The following is a 23,089-nucleotide window of genomic DNA, read 5'->3' as shown; positions in this document are numbered from 1 at the left end:
TCAAGTCAGTTATATATGCTATTAAAGTTTCAACAGATTTTTGCTCCCTTGTGTAAAATAAGTGCCCTTCCATTGTAACATTTTTGGTGGTTACACATTTCTCTAAATTTACATTTTAAGCACTCAGGGTCTTTTCAGTCGGTACCACTATATGGCTTCTTCCCCCTACGCCGCAAACACAGCAGGTGCATACACAAATGCACTCTTTCAATGGCCTCTGAACCAGTTAAATTAAGCAGAACAAATGCTTTTGTGCATGTGTTTGTCAGAAAAAGCAGCCTGTATGAAAATATCATATTCCTGCTCAAACACTCTCCAATTTTCTGTAATATTGTTATCAAACACAAGCGGTGCAGGTCTGCGAAAACCTTCTGCCATGCTCACAGATTATACTAAAGCACAATGCAAAATGTCCCTTGAAATTATGTATGAACATTCACATGCACCAGGTACTTGTAATAATATTTTAATGCACAGTAAACTCTTCAAAATATTGTACTCTGCGAAATATGATTTGAAATAACTGTACTTTGTGAAATGTTCTTTGAAATTACTGTACTTTGTGAAATAGCTGCCCTGAAATATTGCACACACTTGCAAACCACTTTGCACTCTTTGGATACTTTGAATAACTTAGGTTAATATGAAAAAGTAGCACATAGAGAAAAAATATGGTCATTATCCCTTTTTTGTACATTTTATGCGATTCAGATATTGCTCCACGTTTTTGTAATTATTTTGAATATGTTTATCAGTATGTCGCAGTTTCAGACATTTTGTTTAATAAGAAATTCGTTTTGAGCATTCTGAAGTGCTTCATTTTATATTTGTAGCAAAAGAAATCATTTAAATGAGTTTAGTACCTGGAATTTGTTTCTGACCTGTTTTGTAAGTTGCTTGAGCAGTTGGGATGATCCACTCCTGTATATTCTTCCAACTTTAACCAGTTGTCTCATAGCTGTAACTCTGTATCCCACTTCGAACACCATGTCACTCTTCTTATGTGCATTAAGAAGACATTGAGGCTTGGGTGTTTAAGTAGTTTATTGTATACAAATGCATTGGGATGGATGGCAGGAACATTTAACTTAAACTGTCTAACCAACTGACTGAATACTTGCATGCTCTCTCTCTGGCTGTTCACTCAAAATGGCACTCTTGCTTGCACATGCTCAGTACTTATATGCACATGCTAGTTCACTGGAAAGCTTCTTAAAGATATATCACACACTGTGATCTACACAGACAATTTAGATACTATCTTAACAGAACAAAATCTTTCATAACTTCTGGTCAGTTGTTCATTTCTTTTGAAGGTAAGAAGAAAAGTCAATCTTTGCCAGACTATTTCCAGGTGGTTGCCTCAGGCTATTACTTTTTGTTATTCCCACCATGATGACACTATTCTGGTCATGGTCAAGGTACACTCTACCAGTGTCTTGTTGGCTTCATCTATGGCTTTTTAGAAAGGGTTGGACAAGAACAATAGAAATATTCTAGAAGGACCAACCTGGTTCTTTGTGCATAATTCTACAAAACACTACAGACTAGATTCCTTTTCCAGATCTAGGTCAAGCTTTGCTAAGATCATTCTCTAAGAGCGCATGGGGCCTTCCCCTTCCACCTCTCAGATATTCTAAGTTATGGTAATCTAGATATATAGCTTAGGCTACTGCAGCAATGATCTGAATATAGTACTGCTGCAGTAGCCACTCTCTTCCAAAAATCTCCCTTGTTTTTTAGGTGTGTTTTTTATGCCAGGTTGTGGACATCTGTTTCTGTTTCTCCTAACAGTGTCCTCTCAGGGCTTAGCCTCTCTTTCAGTTGGTGTGAATGCTAAGAAGGGCTTGCACCCAAACTTGTCATTTAGTCAGCTCAGCTCAAGCCATCTAATGGTTCAGGGACATGAAAGGTGCTTAAGTTACTGCAGCAATGATCATTCAAACCCTTACTGTTATTTTAAGTTTACTTACACAATTGTACTTTACCTTCCACACAACTTAGCCACTGCCCTGCATGAGGGGAAGAAAAATAAGCTCAATGTCTAGGGCATCAACGCTTCAGAATTTTCTGGTTGTGGAAGAATAACTTTCTCTGCTGGCTTTGGCAAGCACCTTTTTACAAGGCTGGGCAGATAGGCTTTCCATTAGAGATTACCTTTCACAATATTAGTGTTTCTACAGGGATTGGCATTATTTTTATTTTTTCAAAGAACTAAGTTTAAATTCCTACTGTGATGGTTTAGTGGTTGTCACTTACGGTTTACCTTAGAGACTTATATACCGATTTTTGGTTCCCTGAGAGGAATCCCTCTTAAATTATTATATTTCTGTGGGAAATAACTGTCTCCTCCATTTTAATTGTTCTAGGCTTGGTCTTTCAGTTTTGAGGGCTGTCATATAAAACTCTTACCTAAAAAGAAATTAAATTTCTTTTAGAATGTTTTATCAGTTCAGCTAAATGTTGTTAGCTGCTTGACAGGCATCTTTTTTTGGATGGCAGTTGGTGTTGGGCCCATGTATGGATTTCTTGGTGTAACTGTACATTTCTGAGGAAAAGTATACCGCTTGTGCACAACAGAGTTATTAGAATCTGGGGCTTGTGAAGTTAATGCTCATCATTAACTTATTTTACCTCAAATGCTCTTTATTTAGAAGGCATCTCCATCTCTTCTGAAATAAACTTTTTGTGTCAGATACTATTTTTTTCTGACATGTTTCTCAGTCTCAGTGGGGATTCCCCTTTTTAAAATGACAATTTTTGGGGGAAAGTGTATATTTATGGAAATGTGTTATAGGGACTGAGACTTCGGTGTTTGCTGGTTGTCACACAGAGTTTTACCCGTACAATTAAAATTTTCTGTTAGGAGGCAAAAATTACTCTTTCTCATTTTTGTTATCCACTTTTCAGCCACATTTTAACAGTTAGCCCTGCTTCCTTGTGAGCATTTCTTTGATGTACAATACATAAATCACTGTTGCTGTAGCTTAAGCTATATGGGTCTTAACCACTGCACCGGCCTATCTGTCAGACCTTTGGGTGTCATCCCTATGCTCAAAGTTCCAGTCCTCACATGGTGCTCCATATAAAAAGTAATTGTAGTGCAAAAATCGTCATAGCTCTTTTGCCACTGAAGTTTGTGCTTCTTTAGCAGGTGCCATTTAATTGTCCGTTGACAAATGGCCCTTAAGGAGTTGGGCAGAAAACCTTCTTATTTCTCATATTTTATGAGGAAAACTTGAGTTTTTTTTCAGTAAAAATAATGTTGCTGCTAGGAAATAGATTGCCTTTGGATTTCCAAAGGAATTGGCAGGTTGATGTTAGTATAAACATTTTTGTGAGGAAAAGTTTTAATTTTGACAATAAAGTTACTTAGATTTTAAAGTTTTATGTGTTTGGGTCAGGATATTGTGCAAATTGGGGTCTAGCAGTTTATTTATTTCAGAATGACTTTTTCTACCAATCACTTTACTGACTCATCCAGACTTTGCTACATATTTTTCAGCTCTCTTTCTTGGCTTACCTATGGAAAAGCCTTCAGTCTTTACAGTTTTTCCCTCCTCTGCAAGAAAAATAGGAAACTTGTTAAGGAGTCTTTAAGTGTCAGATCACCTCCAATGTTTCCTCAGCCACTGGAGGGTAACAATGTTTCCTCAGCCACTGGAGGATACTCTCCTGTGGCTGCTTGTTGTTTCTCAGACCAGCCATCTTTTTCCCCATAGTCCTTTAGGTGTTGTCTTCCAAACCACCAAAGGCCAGGGATAACCATGTCCTCTGCAGCTGTAAGGGTGCCCTTGCTTGGTGAGGGAGAGACACTTTTGTTGGTGACAGTGGAAGGGGTAAGTGAAAGATCTTCACTTAAATGGAACAGGGATGTGAAAGAGGGGTCTAGTGTGAATAACAGTCAAGCCCTGTTCAGGGAGAGTGCGCTTAGTAAGAAAAACTTCCAGTCTCCTGTTTCTATTTCTATGGACAAAACAGATTCACCAGTATTTGCCAATGAACTTATTACTGCTTTTTCCTTGCCTTTGCAATCTTCAGGAAAGAAAAGGAAAAACATTCCTTCTCAGTCTCACTTAAATCAGTAGAAGAGCAGACCTCATTTGGGGATGGATGTACTTTTGGAGTTTCTTCTCAACCTGAGTATTCTGCTTCTGAAGAAAGTATAACGTCAGATTTCTATGTTAAAGATATTTCTTTCACTGACACTTTATATAAAGATCTTGGATATTCAGAAGAACCAGAATGAGGTTCCTACTCTGATTTGTTATAGTTGCAGGTGCCACAAGCTGCACCTATTCCTTCAGTACTGCCTGCTTTAGAGAATGTTTTTTGTACTCTCTACAGTTTACCTGAAGGACAGCTTGCTGCTCCATAGACGTCTGATTGGTTATACAAGGTGCCCCAGAAGCACAAGTACCCATTTTCTAATACTAAAACAGATCCAGCAGTTATTTTTCTTTCTTTCTTTTAAAGCTGCTTATGTAAAACAGGTTCCTGCTGTTAATCCCATCCCTTCTGACAAGGATGGGAAGGCAGTGGTACGTTGGGTAAGAAGATGCAATCATCAGTACTTTAACTTTCAGGATTTTAAACTGTCAAGTTTATATATTACAAGTTTTTTCTTGTGCCTTTTGAGAATATACAGCAGTTAGTGGTTATCCTTGTTCTCCTTAAGTAAATAATTCATTAAATGCTTCTGTGAAAAAGCATGTTTTAAAATGTATTTATGAGCTATACTTTGTCACATATCGCCTACTCAGAGGTGATCTCTGCCTAACATACAAGGCCATGTCAAACCCAGAGTTGTTGGACATGCTACACTTAAAGAAATCCCAACCCCTCCGAGCCACATGCTCCAGGGATATTAGCCTTGTCATCATGATGAATAGAACATGCTGGAGGGATAGGTTCCTGATCCAGAGACTCCACATACTCTGGAATAGGCTGCCCATACATGTCAGGCAGAATGCCTCAATGACCCTCTTCAAGAGGAACCTTGACGATTGGATGGGAGATAGAAATCTCAGCCCGGGGATCACATCAGTAGCCCTGCTAGACAGGGGTTCAGGAAAGTAAATATTTGTGCGAAGCAATAGGCAGGGAATCATTATGGCTAGGCTTGTATAGGCCCTAGAGCCGATAGCCTAATACCTACCTATGAACCTATGATGCTGCTGGTATTTCCAGAGCTGCTGCTTCTGTATCAGTTTTGAGGAGATTTCTTAGCTTTCTTCTCAAAATCTTCCTGAATATGATAAATCTGAGATATTAAACAATCTCTTATATTAAGAGAGACTGTTTGGCCCTTCTGCAGCTGAGGTGCTTGAGAAGTGTGATGAAAGAGGGAACATGATTCAAGGAGTGACTCAGATTTTTCAACCCTTCTTTTTCAAACCAGATAGTAGTCTTCCCTCCTCCTCAGCTCTCTTTTCCAATAAACAGTTTAAACAGGAAGGAGCCAGTCAGGATTTTAAAAATAGTAGAAATGAGGCTGAAAAAGAAAGGAAAGGCCTCTAAAAGTCAAGGGCAGTCCTTCCAGTAAGCATGGTTATCTGCTTGTTCACCCCCCACCACTCTCCCTTTCTGGCAACCTTTCTATGTCTTTGAGACTTTTGGCATCAGATTTCAGACGGTTGGGCTCTGAATATAATTCAGAGGAGGTACACCTGGCAATTAGAATCCCTTCCTCCTTACAAGGGTGATTTCCTCTTATTCAGGGAACCACATGACCCTTTTTTCTCCCATCCAGCACAACATGCTGTCTCAAGGAATCAGAGCAGTTTTTTCTTAATCTCCTAGGCAAGAATGTTTCTAATTCCCAAACCAGGATGGCTCTGAATGCCAGTGCCATATCTTTCTTTGCTAAACATTTTTGTCAGATTTTGAAGTTCAAGATGATATCTCTTCAGTTACTTCCACCTCTGTAACTCCTCTAGTCTTCATGGTAAAGCTGGACCTAAAGGACTATCATCACATCCCTGTTGCTGAGCAATTTAGGCATTTCTTAAAATTTGCTTTGTCAGGCTTATGTTGTCAGTTCTGTGTTCCCCTGATCTCTGCACCAAGTGTACTCATAAAATGTCTAGCTCCGGCCATTACTTGCTACAGACTCAAAGATACTTGCGCTTTTCCATATCTGGATGATTGTTTTATTGTTATAGATTCTTTTTCCAGCTGTCAAGAGTCTCTAGCAACTGTTCAAGAACTTCTTCTCATTCTGGGTTTTCAAATTAACTAGTTGATGTTTTCTCTCATCCCTTCCCACAGAATGATTTTCCTGGTACATATCCTGGACTCTGTCTTGGAAAGAGCCTTTCTTTCTCCAGACAAAGTACATATCTTTCAACAGTTCCTCCTGAGTTTCTCCAGCCAAAGCCAAGCATCTGCAAGGGAGTTTCCCATGATTCTAGGATATGTGGCATTAGTGATAATCATGCTGCTCTTTGCAGAACTACAAACGAGGAAATAAAATGGCACCTGAGATCAGTCTGGACTCAGGATCTACACCCTTTGAAATTTTTATCCCAGTTCTGGGGCTTGTAAAGAGGGGGACTGTATGGTGGGTAGACCACATAGCTTACAATCCAGGCCATCCATTCTGTATATTGACCTCCTGCAGTCTGTCACCACAGATGCTTCATTTCTGGAGTGGGGTGTGGTTTTACAAGGAGTAAAAGTGTAAGCCCTGTTGGATTGTGTAGACAGAAGCATATAAATGTCAAGGAGATGTTGCCTCTTATCTGTCTCTTGTTCTCAGGACTTCTGAAGCGTACACAGACAAGAAACACCACAGTGATCTGGTGCATAAACAAGCAGGGTGGTACCAAATCTTACCCTCTTGGTAGACTGGATATGATAGTCTGGGAGGTAGAAATTCAACTCATTCAGACTCTTCAGGCTACATACATTCAGTCAGATCAAACCTTGCTATAGACAAGCTCAACAGGACCAGGACAAACCCAAACACATGGAAACTTCATCCTGTAGTCTTCCAAGAACTGATCACCTCACATAAGTCTATTTACCTCCTTCCAAAGCAGACAACTGATGAAATTCTGCTCCAGGACTCCTTCCAGACAGGTCTGGAAGACACATGCTTTCTCATTCCCATGGCTGGGAATCTTCCTGTATGCTTTTCCACCCTTTGCACTAATTACCAGGTTTCTTCTAAAGATTTAGAAGGACTCTCCAAAAATTGTGATGGTGACTCCCTTCTGGTTAAGGTAACGGTGGATGTTTATCATATTGATCACTGCTGCAGTAGCCTTACCAGTATGGGTTATACCCAATGATTAAACAGCTGGCCAGCTTGCATAGCTTCATGCCACCTCCTGTGTGACCAAACTGTCAAGCATCTTAAGCTGAGCTGAATAAAAGGCATTTTTGGGTGCCAAGCCCTTCAGATCTTTACTGTCGCAGAAAAGTATGCTCTTCTAAGGTGTTCGAGGATTTCCTTTGCTAGACAGATGAGTTCCATCTGAGGAAAAACCTTCCATTTTCTAAATATTGTTTGTGTTTTATCACTCTCCTCTTCAGGAAAGTTATTTTGAAGCTTGGAGTTTTGTGTTTTAATGGACTGTTATAAAACTGTGTTGTACTTATAATAGAAAGCGCTTTTTCCAATCAGTTTAAAAGTTGTATAAAGTGACTGAAAACCATTCTTTGTGTAGAGAAATTATGTTTATTTTACTTCTTATTTGGGGGCTGGCAAAGTTTCTTAAAAGAGCTTTCTACTGCATTTTTCTGTAAAAAAAAAAAGTGACTTTTAAAGATTTAAACATTATACCAGTATTAGCTGCTTGTCTCCCCCATGAAAGAGCCACCACTTTTGGCTTGACTACTGAACAAACTTCTGCTCCCGCAGTTGGTCCTACTCTTGTTGGTCATGAGAGGGGGAACAGAGAAGGCTTCCTGCTGTGTCAGAATATTGTGCCATCCCTGGGGAACTACTGCTAACATTAATAACACAGATGACTCATTTTTCTGTAAAAAAAAATAGAAAACCAAGCTTGTATCTAATCCTTATCAAATTTCCTTTGACAGAAGTACTTTACTGGGTATGGCTCAGGGTTTAATTCAGGCTATTGATTCTTGTAAAGTAGTTTCTGGTAAAATAGAGATGTATCTTTTCCTGAAGAGATTCAAGATTCTGAATCAGAACAGGAACATGAAGAGACAGATATAGGGCTTTCTCCTCAGATTTTTGATTCAGACTGAGAAGAGAGCTCGGTTTCTGATTCTTCCTGTGGAGGTTTCTCTTTCTCTCAGACCATTCCCATAATGTGTCTGTGTTTTCACTGGGAGAACACTGAGGTGTTTCAGTCCCTCAGAAAATGCTGTGAGTTACAGAAGGAATTTCCATAACCTACACCCATTCCTTCTGTTCTGTTTGATGATCAGTGCGTTATTGCCTGCAACTTTCTTAATAGTCAGCTAGCTGCCCTTAAAAGGCAAATAGGATGTATAAAGTTCTTTAGTCTTTTAAGTTTTTATGGGTGGCAATGGTGGTGGAGTGGTTAGCGTTGCCACCTTACAGCAAGAGGTTCTCCGGTTCGATCCTCGGCTGGGGTGCCTTCTGTGCAGAGTCTGCATGTCCTCCCTGTGGTCGCGTGGGTTTCCTCCGGGTGCTCTGATTTCCTCCCACATCCCAAAGACATGCTGTAGGTTGATTGGACACTCTAAATTGGCTCTAGGTGTGAGTGTGTGCATGTGTGTGCCCTCTGTGGCAGGTTGGGTGGTTGGGTGCCGGGCTGGCATCTCAACACCAAAAAACTCCACTGCCAATCATGAGCGGACAAGGTGATCCACTGTGGCGACCCCTAACCAGGAAAAGCTGAAAGAAGAAGAAGTCTTTTACATTTTTATATACTATTCCCAAACCTAACCCAGCGGCTATAGCTTTAGTCGATTGCATTGCTGCTAAACACTTAGTTAATTCCAATCTACTCTTTCTGATATGGATAGGGAAATTATTGATAAGTATAGGAAAAAAGGGTATACTTTGGTAATTTTGATTTTCAGAATTTTAAATTCTCAGGCTAATATGTTAAAGTTTGTTCTGGCTAATTTTAAAAGTATGAGGAATGTTTTGTACGCAGTTACTTCTTATGAGAAAAATCTGCGTTAAATAATTTAGTTACTTCTACTGCACTCATTGTTTTACAGAGTGTGTGTATGACTGTTGATATTTCTTCCAGGGCTATGGCCACTGGTACTGTGTTGAGAAGGTTTGCGTATCTGCATTCTCAGATCCTCCCAAATGATGCTAAAAATAAGATTTAAAAGTCTCTTTTGGACAGAGATTTAGTTTTCGGCCACTCTGCTGCAAAGGTGATCAAAAATGTGATGAAAAGGGTAAGATGATCCAGGGAATCACTAAGATTTTTTTTCAGCTCTCCTTTCGCAAATTTTCTAAGAGATTCTCTAACTCCAATTTTGGAAAAAAAAGCAGAATAACAGCCTCAACAAAATACAGGAAAAAATACATTTAAGAAGAAATGGCAAGGGGTTCCAAAAATAATCATCAAACCTCCTCAAACCAAGGACAGTCCAACAAGTCTATTCAAGACACACGTTTGACCCCCCTCCCACCATTGCCTCCTTTTTCCTCCAGAAACTAAATCCCCATTTTTCCCTTGGCAACAGATAGTTTTAGACAAATGGGTGTTGGAAGATCATTCACAAGGTTACAGATGGAAGTGGGAGGAAATTCCTCTTTTCCAGGGGATAATTCCTCATCCTTAGGTTAGGCTGTTTTGGTTCCACCAGTTCTTCATCACATGCCCTCCCAAGGAGTGATAGAACCAGTTCCTCCTTCTCAGGTGAGTAAGGATTTTTATTCAAGGATGTAAGGATGTTCTTAGTGCCAAAGAGCAAGGCTTGAAGACCAGTTCTAGATCTTTCTTTTCTAAACCTGTTTGTGATGGTGCTCAAATTTAAAATGATGGCACTTTACAACCTCTTACCTCTTCTTCCTCTTTCAGGTTTCCTGGTAATACTACACTTAATAGACTTCTTTCATCACATCCGTATTCAACCGGACTTTCAATATATCTTAAGGGTCTGTGTATCTGGATCGCATTATCGGTTCTCTGTCTTACCATTTGGACTATCTACTGCGCCAGCAGTGTTCACAAAGTTTTCCATTTGTAGTTCATTGCAGGCTACAGGGTATCTACTTTTTTCCATATTTAGATGCCTTGTTTATCTTTGCAGAGTCTTTTTCAAAGTGTCAGGAATTTCTCTCTCTCTCTCTCTCTCGGGTGAGAGATCTCTAAAACAAATTAGGATTCCAAAAGAGCATTCAAAATTATTTTCTGACCTTTTCACAGTGGATTGTGTCCCTGGGATGCCCACAAGACACCTCAAGACTGTTCTGCCTGTTGCTCTGACATCTGCTAGGATTGTATCAGAGTCAGCTCTGCCTCATTTTTCGCAAGTATAAGGCTTCTTTGAGAACAAATCCTACCTTTATACCTGAAGTTATCTTATAGTTTAACCTAAGCCAGACTATTCACCTCCCAGTTTTCTTTTCTTATCTGAAGAACAAGGGAGAAAGGATTATTCACTCTGGAACAGCTCAGGTACTATCTTGATAAAACAAAACTTCACCTTTCAGGAAGGCTGACCAGCTGTCTGTCTCCTATGTTGGACAAAAGGGCAACCAAGACTATTTCCATATGGTTGTTTCATGCTATTACTATTTGTTATACTCACCATAAAAAGAGGCTCCTGGAGTCTTAGTTATTGGCCTTCTCCCTTTTTTTCTCTTCTAAGCTATGGTAATCTACTCATATAGCATAGATCATTACTATGATGATCTATGTATGGACATCTGTCCTTCCCTCCAGCCCCCTTTTCTTGCTGGTGTACTTTTATGTTGCCAGGGAGAGGCTGATTTCACTCTTTTAAACATAGTTTATCACCAAATTTGTTAGCTAGCATAAATTTTAGGGCTCTTGCCTCCCTCCTAGACAAAAAAACAATGCTCTGAAGCTTTTTGACCTCCAACTGCTTTTTTTATTGAAGGTCTGTCAGTTCCTCACAGTTGGAATATGGGGAAAGTGCCAAAGCTCATATAGGCTAGGCAGTAAAGGGGGGAAACACCTATATACCTTAGGCTGTGCTGATGTATTTCAGCATCTACCGTTATGGTAAGTTTACTTAAACAACTATAATTTTTATCTATTTTTTGTGAAATAATCTGTGATTTTTCTTTCTATTTTGATTGTAGGGATTAACTTTGTATTTGATGGCTGTCACTATAAGTTTTTAACTATCTCAAATATTCTGTTAAGTGGTAACATTTTTCTGTAAAGGTCTAATATTAGTTTGCCAGATATGTGGGTGACTGAATCTCCTAATTCCCTTTGGAGGTTTACTTATTAATTACCACTTTTTTGTGGAATAAAATGTAATTATATATCAAAATTAGCTTCTACAGGTATGAGAGTCAGTAGTTTGATGTCTCAAAAAAAAAAAAAAAAAAAAATACACACAGACACACACACACACACACACACACACGCACATCTTCATCACAAATATTTTATTTCAGTTATGAGGTAAAATAGCGTTTTTAACGACTCTGATTTCTGCTTGTCAGGCACCTGCTGTAGCTAGGCCATGATCACGGGTCCCATTTTCTTTATTGTTCTTTCCCTGGTCAGTTAAGTGCGAACAAAGCAACATTTCTTTGGGAGACGTCTGCATTTACTCAGGCTCCCTTTCCTCAGCCATTGATGGGTGATTCTGCTGTGGCCACTTGTTCCTTGGGTCACTCAGTTTTTCCTCATGATAACTCTGGTGGGCTCCTTGGGAGTGCCATTAAGGACAGAGGAGCCAGGCATGTCTTTTGCAGCTGTTCAGCTACTCTTTCCGGGTAGGGGAGAACCACTCGCCAGCATCAGGGAAGGCACAGAAGGATTCTTATTTGCTTATCTTCTCTGAGGAGTTCCTTCCTGGGTAAGACAAACTTTTACCTGACTATAAGCCCTTTTGCTTCCTATAAAATTAACAGATGATAGAAGAACTCCAGAGCCTGAAATGTCTTGTTTCTTTGTCTCAGTTATTTTTAATTTTATCCAGCAGTTGCTTATCACATTACTAACACTTTTTATAGCATCTTATTTTGAGGCAGAGTTGTCAACAGTTGCATGTCTTCATTTTCAAAATTTTGCACAGACTCTCATAGTTGAGATCCTGTGTGGTTCCCCTAAATAAGGAAAAGTTATTTCAAACAATTACCTTTCTTTTGAACTAGTCTACCAAATTATGATAGAAATATTTTTCACTGTCTGGATTTAAAATACGACTTCTAGGAAGATAATTGCATTTTCATTAAAGCAATGCAAGAAGTTCCAGTAGGTAGCAAGGTCCTCCCTTGATCTGAAATTATCTAAATAATCAGTATGAATATATAAACCATTGGGTATTCCCCTCCCCACCTTGTAAGGATTCCGCAAAACTATGTCTCTGCATTATTTCAGATTATTGGGTTTTGAAAATCTTTTAAATGACCACATTTGACACTGAACTGGTATTTTTTCTTCAGGGACCCAGAAAGAATCACTGTGCAAATTGATCCTAGGCATGTTTTTTCTTTCTTTCTTTCTTTCTTTCTTTCTTTCTTTTTTCAAGTTTATTCCTAAATTACCAGACTGTTATTTTTTATTTGTCTGATTTACATTTTCAGGTTACTGGATCACCCTTCATGGATCAGCACCTCTTATGGAGTCTAAAAAATGCAGGCAGAGTGTAAGTGGACCAGTGTGCAATGGAAGGTGGCATGTAGTTCTTTGTCTGGGGCTCCATTTCACTTACAGCTAACCCAGTTGATTTAAGTTGGACATCTGAGGTGTATATAGTCAATAAACTGACTAAAATAAGTAGGTATTGAGGCATTGAGGATTGAGAGGGTAGCCTAATGGTTAAGGTGTTTGCCTTACAAACACAAGGTGCAGGGTTTGAGTCTCCCAAGGGATAATTGGCTAGGCTTAAAATGGCTTGCAAGGGCAGTTAGCCTAGTACTAACCTATGAACCACTATGAACCATTTATGGCTAAAATTAACTGGCCTGAGTTGCTGGTTTATCATAGATAAGTGGTCATTGACCTGTTGTAACAAAGTCTTACCCAGTTCCATTTAACTCCATACATTCAATTACTTCCTGCACCCCCTTGCTTTCAAGTCACTAACCACCACTGATGAGTGGACATTTCTTCAGGTGACAAATGCACTCCTGTAATGTAATGTGCACTGTGCTGCTCTGTTCCAAAAACACAGGACTGGTCAATCTTCCAGATACTAAATACACTACTGTAATGTAACATGTACTGTGCTTCCTGAACCTTAAATGTAGAGCTGGACGTTCTTCCAAGCACTGAATACACTACTCTAATCTAATGTAGCATGTACTGTGTTGCCTTGAGCCTTAAACATAGAAAAAGGTATTCTTCCAAGCACTGAATGCACTAATGTAATGTAATGTAATGTAATGTAGCATGTATTGTGCTGTTGTTTACCCAAAACAGAGAGCTGGACATTCTTACAAGCATTGAATGCACTACTGTAATGCAGCATGTACTGTGCTGCCCCAAACCCTAAATGTAGACCCATACATTATTCCAAGTACTGAATGCACTACTGTAATGTGCAGTGTGTTGCTGTGTAGTCTAAATGCAGATCTGGACATTCTTCCAAGAACTGAATACACTGCTGTACTCTAGGGTTCAATGTACTGCAGAGTCCATAAACAGAGAGCTGGACATTATTCCAAGCACAGAATGCACTACTGTAATGTAGTGTGCAGTGTGTTGCTGCATAGTCTAAATGTAGATCTGGACATTCTTGCAAAAACTGAATACACTGCTGTATTTACTTTATTTAGTACTTTAGCTTTATACTTTTAAAACATCTTAGGTGCTATCCATCTTATAAAGCTGTATCCTTTTAAATGAATTACACAGAGTTCCATCATGTTGTGTGCCCTGCTGAGCAGTAATGTTGTATGTCTTACCGAGCAGTAACACCCTTTTTGTAACAATCAGTATGAGCATGCATTGCTGCAGTGTGGTCTTCATTCTACTGGCTAGCATGTACTGTGTATGAGATGCCAGATGCCCAGTATTTGCAAATCATGTATCTGTCAGCACAGAAATGCAGTCCTCAGCTACACCATAGAACATCTGCAGTGCAAACAGTGATCCTGGCTCATTTTCCAAGCCAGTTTGAATCAAAACTCCTGCGAAGGAATGCAGCATACTTTGTCCCATTAGCTTAAAAACTGCCATATACATTTAGTACTTTCCAAGTCATTCAGTACATTCTAAGAAAATAGGATAAATATAACAAGTAGCTGGTGAATAAAGCTCCTCTCAATAAAAATATGAAGTCTAGTACAAAAAAGAGAGTACACAGGGCAACGACTGTTCAATAATTTAGCTTACTGCATAAAATGTCCAATTTTTATACAGGTATGACAAATCGTACTTTGAGAGACAGGGTGAGAGAACATGTCTATGCCATTAGTAGAGAGGATGAGGGAAATGCGTTAGCAAGGCATATTTTACAGAACAATACCACTCATAGATTTGTTTTTTAGTACTTGAGTTAGTTCCTAGGACATGTAGGTTGGGTAATTTTAGGGCTTGTACAGAACAATTGAACTGGCACCTCACCTAAGTGTCATGTTTAATCATAGCCTCACCTCAGGTTTCATGCCCACTGAGTGGCGCAGAGCTACAGTTATCCCAATCCACAAGGGGGGATCCACCTTGGATCCCAGAAACTACCGTCCCATCAGTCTGACAAGCCTTATCTGCAAGGCCATGGAGCGTATTATCATGGAACTTATAAACAAAGACATTGGCAACCTTCAAACACTGGACCCCACCCAGTTTGGGTTTGTGAAGGGCCGATCTTGTCTCCTGAACCTGATTGACTTCTTTGAATCAGTCTCCAGAGCCATGGACAAGGGTAAGGTGGTCCACACAGCCTATCTAGACCTTGCCAAGGCCTTTGACACCATCCCCCACTCTGGAATCATAGATAAACTTACTAAGTTGGGCATTAATCCCTATGTCACCCAATGGGTTGCTAAATGGCTTACTGATAGAACCCACACTGTAAAAGTAGCCGACTCCAAATCCAGCTCCAGACAAGTGACAAGTGGAGTACCTCAGGGTTCAGTCCTGGGGCCGCTCTTGTTTGGCATCTACTTCTCTGAAGTACAGGTCAACACTAAGGGACTCTGGCTAACAAAGTTTGCAGATGACTGCAAACTGGGAGCCATTATTGAATCCCCAAATGATGTGGACCGCTCAGAATACCGACTTGTAACTAAAGGTAAGTAACTGCTTGGCCAGCATGTTGACCTTTGCCCCTGGCCTTCATGGTAGTGCGATCTTAGAGTTAGTATATTTAGTTAGGGGGTGTAGGGGGTGAAGCACCCCACATGGGTGAGTTTTCTTTGCTTCCGTTTCAGTTTGTTTGTTGGGTTGGCCAACTGGTTACTTAGTTAAACGTCAGTGTTCCAAGCGGTCAGTGTTTTGGACTTTCAGTGTTCTTGGCTCAATGTTATGAAAGTCGGGTAAGTGTGATTTTAGAGAGAAGTAGTTTAGAGAAGTAGACCTATATATATATATATATATATATATATATATATTTATATATATAAATATATATATATATATATATATATATATATATATATTATATATATATATATATATATATATATATATATACATTTATACATATATATATATATATATATTTATATGTATATATATATATATATATATATGTATATATACACACACACACACACACACACACACACACACACACACACACACACACACACACAGAATTAATATATAGGGTCTATATTACATTATCGAAAGTTGATTTCAGCGAACGCTCACATGAGCGAAAACGATGAAAATCGAAAGGGTGTTTGTGGGGTTGTGGTACAGTGAGGAGTGGGCCCGATCCCTTCAAGCACAAGCTGTCAGAGCCAACAGCCACAGAGACTTTGGCTTCAACCTAATCCCTTAATTTCATGACTCTAATGATGTTGGATGGAGACGAGTCCCAGAGCTGAAGCATCGGGATTGAAGTTCCAATGGTAAAAGTCGACACCAAAGTTTTCAGAGCCATTCCTCTTCCTCAGTGCTTTGGCACTTGATGGCTCAAACTCCATGGTCCTCCTCAGAGCTGATCTCTGCTGGAGCTTGGAGACTGCCTGAGTCTGACAGAGGAAATATTTCCTTGGGTTCAGTGGAGGAGTCAGCCTTTGAGGCTGTGGAAAAGGTCTTGCCTGGTCTAAGAAAGGCAGGTATATGCATCTAATTAGGGTCCGTTCAAACACTCCCATGGATCCTGTATGTCTTTTCTCTCATTTTAGTTGACAGGAGCAGTTAGAACCCATGTACTTTCACACAGCTATACATTCAAACTCCTCATTTAAATCCAGTGTGTCTCCACCAAAACCCCAGAGACATGTTCCATGAAAACAGATGTTCAAATGGAAGCACATAGACTCCTTGCCTGAGTCAGTCACTAAGAGCCCAGAATTGGATGAAGGAGAAGGATCCTTAAGGTCTACATTAGAATAGATCACATTTGGGGACATCCTAGAATTGATGAAGCAGAAAGGGGGTGGTTAACTGAAACTCCTCTTTTGGATAATTCCATGTTCTTTGAAGTCCTTGGGTCTGTTTCTTGTTCATCCTGGGCATTTCCCACAACTGATGCTTTGATAGACCTTATAACACAGAGAGCCTGAAAGGATTCTGATGTTACAGAGACAATCTCCAAGAAGCCAGATAGAATCTTCTCAGTCAAAAAGAAAGGAAATACTGGTCTAAGGGCCCTTCAGAAGATGCCATGGTGGTAGCAGCAGCAACAAAGAAAGAAATATGTGAGGAATGGCGTCTGTCCATCCCCCTAACAAAGAGTCCAGGGCATTTGACAGACTAGAGAAATGGACTTATGCTTCAACAACCTTGTCACTTATAGGTTCATATGTTCATAGGTAGGTACTAGGCTATTGGCCCTAGGGCCTATATAAGCCTAGCCAAACAGTACCCTGGCTTTTGCCACCCAAGAAAATTAATTTCCTGTGCCCCTGTCAAGCAGAGCCACAGAAGTGATCTCCGGGGCAAATTTCATTTGAGTGCTGAATCACCTTGCTTATTTAACTCATTTCCAGAGGGGCTTGATCAAGAAGATATCCAAGTCTCCTTCTGGTAACTTACTATCAGGCATCCAAAAAGCAGTGGACACCCAAATGTCTACCCTTTAATCTACTTCCATTGTTGACATGCTATCGAATGCAGCAGATGGCACATCAAGAGCAGCTGAAACAGGCATTACCATGCATCACCATGCCTGAATGGCAACACATGGTGATGCATTACCATACCTGTATGCAGCTTTGTGACTTTATGGAAAGCTTCAAGGTTTCCTTTATTAATGCCACTTTTAATGGTTTATGCTCTTTGGATCCAAGGTAAAAGACACACTTACCAGGTGCAAAGGAGATGGTAAGACCCTGTCTGCTGTAGTAAACCATTTCTCTACTCCACAAAGATCCTATTCCACTAATTTAAGGGGGAGATAAGAAAATGTGGTTCAGAAAATCACAGGGTTTTCACCAAAACACTTCTGGAGATAGAACTCCCTGAACCAGAACAAGAGGAGGAGGAGGCAATATGAATAGATGACTCCTAAGAGGCAGAAATGGACTGCAGAACCAGGATTTCCATAGTCCTTTCACTCAGAAACCCTACCGGCATCCCTGTGGCTTACCCAGCTGTTGGACTCTGTAGGCAGTCAAGGGATGCTTAACATTACACCCTCAAGCCTGGCAAACCATAACTTTTGATTCATGGGTGTTAATGATAATCACCAGAGGCTATACCATACCCTTTTAGTTACCCCTAAGGAAAAGATTAAAGTTTCCTGATACTGTATCCTATCAGCTAGAATCCACAGCAACATAAGTGTCAATTACTAGACAAAAGAGTCATCCAGTAGGTCTCCCTGTACCCATCAGAATTTGGAGTCCATTTAGTTCCAAAGAAGATAGGGGACATCAGGCCAGTATTGGACCTTAGCCACCTCAGTCAATCTGTCAAGTAGATGAAATTCCAGAAGGTCTTGGTACAGTCCATACTGATTCTTTTCAGGAAAGATAATTGGATGTGCTCTTTAGGTATCCAGGATGCCTACTACCACATCAAGATTCAAAGGCAGTCCAAGCGATTCCTCAGTTTCTGGTTGGGAGCCAATCATTACCAATTCAGAGCACTGCTGTTTGTTCACACCACAGCCCCCTGGGTGTTCACCAAGATTATGGCAGTGCTAGCAGCTCAACTCTGACTGCAGTGGATTCAAGTTTTCCCATATCTAGATGATTGGCCCCTAACTACTACATGCAGAGATCTAATATTGCACCATGAAGCCTTTCTACTCAGTCTTACAGACCAACTAGAAATAACAATCAATCATATAAAGAGCAAATTGCCCCCCACACAACACACAGAATTCAGTGGATGTCAGATAGATACAGTTCAACAAATTGCCAAACTTCCAATCACAAGAGTCCAGTCATTAAGGCTGATAGCTTTTCAAGTAGTGCAGCATCCCTGTCCACAGGCAAGACTGATTCTCCATTTGTTACATCTGATGGCTTCTGCCATTATGTTAGTACCATTTAACAAGATACCACATGGCAGTGTGCTGCATTGGGCACTATCTATCCAGAGGGAGACCTTTCTGCCTACCTGTTCCTTAGGTCACAGTAAGCATGGATGCTTCCTTTCTAGGGTGAGGATGAGGGCATTTTGAAGGAAGACAGTTCAAGAGACTTGGTAACCTGTGAAGGCCAAACTTCACATCAGAGTCTTAGAGATGAGGGCAGCCCTCCTAGTGATGCAAGCATTTCAGGACTTCCTACCCAAGGGTGTGATTTCCATCCATACAGACAATATGTCAGTGGTATGGTACATCGGCAAATAAGGTAGAACATGTTCATATCCTCTTTGCTGGACGGCCATGTGAGTGTGAGTCTAGCAATAGGTGGTGTCTTCACAACATTTTCTAGTAGCAATGCACATTCCTGGGACATCAAATATACTATTTCAGATAAAATGTTCTGCCACTCAGACAAAGCCAGAGTACTAAACAAATCAAACTAAAAAGAAAAAATGTGAGCAGGCACCACGACAATCAGTATAGAAACAAATAGTGCTAGTAACTCAAAACGTTCGCCAGGCTTTACAGGCTTCATCGGTCAAATAATCAAATCATTAGTAAAATGTCACTTAAATACTCAAACTAAAAATCATGTGACCATAGAATTTAAAAGCTATCAAATTATAAAAAATACAAACACAAAAGACATTTATATATGTATATACGTGAATATTTTTACTCATATATTTGAACACTCAGACGTTATAACCTTAAAATAATATATATTTAAATCTATGCTATTTTATTTTGTTGTGTATTTGTTTCAGAGTCAGACTTACAGTAAAATTCTCATTGAGCCCTGGAGGCAGGTGAACTTTAATCTGTAAAATCCTTTTATTCTCTAAAATCTCAGTATGATTAATAAGGTCAATGCCTCTTATAGTCTCATGTATGTTTTGTAAGATACCAACTATAAAATCATGAGATGTATCAGTGTCCCTAATGTGTCAATAAGGTGCATTTGTATCATTTTGTCTACGTATGTCTGAGGTGTTGACATGGTTCCATGGCTCCTAAAATTGAATGGTTTATATGTTATGGGGTGTGTAAAAAATAATTCTGTATAGATATATTTACAGAATCAGCAATTACTGCAATTCTGAGTGCCAAATCTCTGTATTTTAATTATATTTTTCTCCTGTTCCTTATAACAATGTATGTTTAAGATTATGAGAATTCTTATATCCATTAAATCATCTATTGTTATATCCTTAAAAGTGGGGCTAGACTTCAACATAAACAAATGGTTCTTAATTATCTATCATTTTTATCCAGTTCGACATCACTCCCACCCCTTCCGAATTGCCATTTGCATCTTCTGGGGCTCAGATAGCCTGTCTTTTTGTTCCACATCACCTTTCCCTAAGCATGGAACAGTTTTAGAATATTATTCCAGGCCATAAAATTTGGTCTATATAATTAGAATAGTCAGAAAATTCAATCAGCGGTAAATCAGACAGAAGGAGGGAATTGTGGGTAGAGGAGGAGTCAGATTATGTGATCCAAAACTCTGGTAGAGGGTGCCAAAATTGGATCTGATTGGATCTGACAACCCCTATTGTTGAACCAGACAAAAATGAGACAACACAGGTCATTATGAAAAGCACATAACTGTCATATCTGTAAACAATGTGGTATCTCTGTTTTATAATAGTTTCCATTATATTTCATGATACACTGTAAAAGTTGTGGTCAGATCAAATGAGGTACACATTTATTCTCCATTCTCAGCGATCCAGTTCATGATAACCTGTTAGTCTTCATTCTCGACTTTAGCATGAACCACAGCTGGCCAGTCCTAATTATAATTCTTTTCTTCTGATGCCTGTATAGCTGTATTGATACAGAGCAGGTAAGAGCACTTACCATTCTTATGTAAAACTGAATGCACATTTTTGATATCTTGTGTTTTTTCTTCTATTCTTACATAAAACTGAATGCACATTTTTGATATCTTGTGTTTTTTCTTCTATTCTTATGTAAAACTGAATGCACATTTTTGATATCTTGTGTTTTTTCTTCTATTCTTATGTAAAACTGAATGCACATTTTTGATATCTTGTGTTTTTTCTTCTATTCTTATGTAAAACTGAATGCACATTTTTGATATCTTGTGTTTTTTCTTCTATTCTTATGTAAAACTGAATGCACGCTTTTGATATCTTGTCTTTTTTCTTCTATGTCACCTAAAAGAAAAAAAAGTAAACTAAATGAGCAGGAATGTGATACGTGTGGGAGTGCATACATGTGTTTGTGTATACATGTAACATTTAAAAAGTGGAAAGCTGGTTGTCACCATTAACTCCACCTGAATTCACAAAGCAAGTTGACTACACAGTCTGACAGTGTATGCCTTCAAAAATAATTATTTTCTTGATAATCTTATAGCTTGCAAGACAATCGAATGAAGGATGATGATATTCTTATAATTATAGAATGCTTGTCCAAAATCCCAAGATTAAAGAAGATTGAGTAAGTAGCAATGAAACTACTTGTCCAATAGATTGCAATGCATGTTAGTTCTTTACATCACCTTTTGTAATCAATCTGATTATAGTTTGTTGTCAGCAAAGAACGCTAATCATATCTCTCAACTCTACAGATTTTCACAGAATGTCCAGATTTTTGCCTCATATTTTTAGTCTGTTTCTCACTAAAATTGTGGTTTTCTGGCAAATTTGAGGATTGAAGGCAGAAAATAATGACATTCGTTTGAGATTCAGAATTCATACCCCTCAAAAAATTAATGCTAATGCACAACCTCTTATTTTATAATTTTTCTAAGTTTAGAAGAGCAATATTTAAACATTGTCCCTATTTTTGGGTCTGTCCCCCCCATTATTTATGACTTTGTCCAGATTTCCTGCTCTAAGAGGTTGAGAGGTATAACTCTGTCTTAGAAATCATGATGCATGGAGGTGAAACTCAAGGCTGTATTGCTGTGCTGACTTGATATGATTATAAAAATCCAAAGCATCATACACCATATATTATATAGCTGTCACAGAACTTACTGAGGTCAACATTTCATTATTCAGGGCATAAGGTTAATGGTTATTTCCAGAACCAAAATGCATCACATTACTTTTCTTGGCTTTAAATTGCACCAAATTTTGATGACCCATTTGAATAAAATGTCTAGATAATTTTGTAGTTTATTATTTGTAACCATACACCCCACCTTAGTGTCATCGGCAAATTTACTTAGCCAGGTAGCCAAGTGCTGTCACAAATCGGGAACTTGGAAAGCAGTAGCCCAAACAACATGGGTCCAAAAGAGATTGCTGGGGGACTCCCAAAGCAATATTTCTTATTTTTGAAAAAGAGTGCTGCATTCTCACTCTAAATTTCCTTCTTGATATACCCAATTGGCTATCCAACATACAGTGCAGGTGTTCATATTGCATTTTAACATGACATCAAGTATTCTGTCATGGGGAACAAATCAAAGGCCTTCACCAGATCCAGGTAAACAACGTGACCAAGAAGGCTCAAGTCCATTGAGCAACAGATGTTATCATGAAACTGGATAAGATTAATAAACATGATCTCCCCACCAATAAACCATGTTGATATTTGCAAGTCTTTTATCTACAAATTGCTTTCTCAAAACATGTGCCTAGTATTGAATTCAAACTGATACATCTATAGTTGTCCAGTGATTGTTGTACATATCCTTTGGGTATTAGAACAACAGCTGCTTCCTTCTATATGCTGAGAACATATTCCTCCTCCAGTGATTGCTGATGGAGTACTTGAGGCATGGTAACAAGCTACTTGCTATGTCAGAAAACAAATATCCATTTAAACTGCCAGGGCCTGCGACTGCACTTTTCTTAATGCCTCCAACATCTTTAAAATTAACTCTTTAGGAATATTCAGACAAGCATCAAGATCTACTACCTATCTTAAAATCCTTACACCCATTTAAAAGTAAGAATTTCTCAGCAAATAGTTGAGCTGGATCTATAATACCCGAGTCCCTATAATTAACACTAAGGGGGGGGGGTATTTTCTTTCCTAATGCATCTTAAGGTACTTGAATACAAACTTTTTATTCATTTTAGTATTCCCTGTTAACCAGTTTTTATAGCCATTTATAATCTTCAAAGATAAGCTCCTCAAGGATCTTTTTCAGTATTATATCTATATTTAATGGAGGCACACAGAGGATATTTATACCTTTTTCAGAGGGTCTTTGTTTTATTTTTCATTTGTGATAACTTTTTGTCCACCATGGAGGGAAACATTTGTTGTGATGACTGGCTACACCAACAGATGCAAACCTGCTCATTAAGGCATTTTATTTGCCTTAAAAGTATCA

The 23,089-nt window shown here is 39.0% G+C and overlaps 1 protein-coding gene across 1 annotated transcript in view; it reads left to right on the top strand.

The window, feature by feature from the left end:
- Window positions 1-23,089, top strand: part of LOC122808584 (protein NLRC5-like) — an 849,388-nt gene that overhangs the window by 426,105 nt on the left and 400,194 nt on the right. Inside the window, exon 8 of the mRNA XM_044079540.1 lies at window positions 21,154-21,237. Coding sequence (XP_043935475.1) covers window positions 21,154-21,237 — 84 coding nt within the window. The remainder of the gene's footprint in view (window positions 1-21,153; window positions 21,238-23,089) is intronic.

This window comes from Protopterus annectens, chromosome 8.part0 (genome assembly GCF_019279795.1).
Source record: "Protopterus annectens isolate FY-2018-M chromosome 8.part0, PAN1.0, whole genome shotgun sequence".
NCBI classification, from domain to species: Eukaryota; Metazoa; Chordata; order Ceratodontiformes; family Protopteridae; genus Protopterus; species Protopterus annectens.
This window is presented reverse-complemented; position numbering and strand designations above follow the sequence as displayed.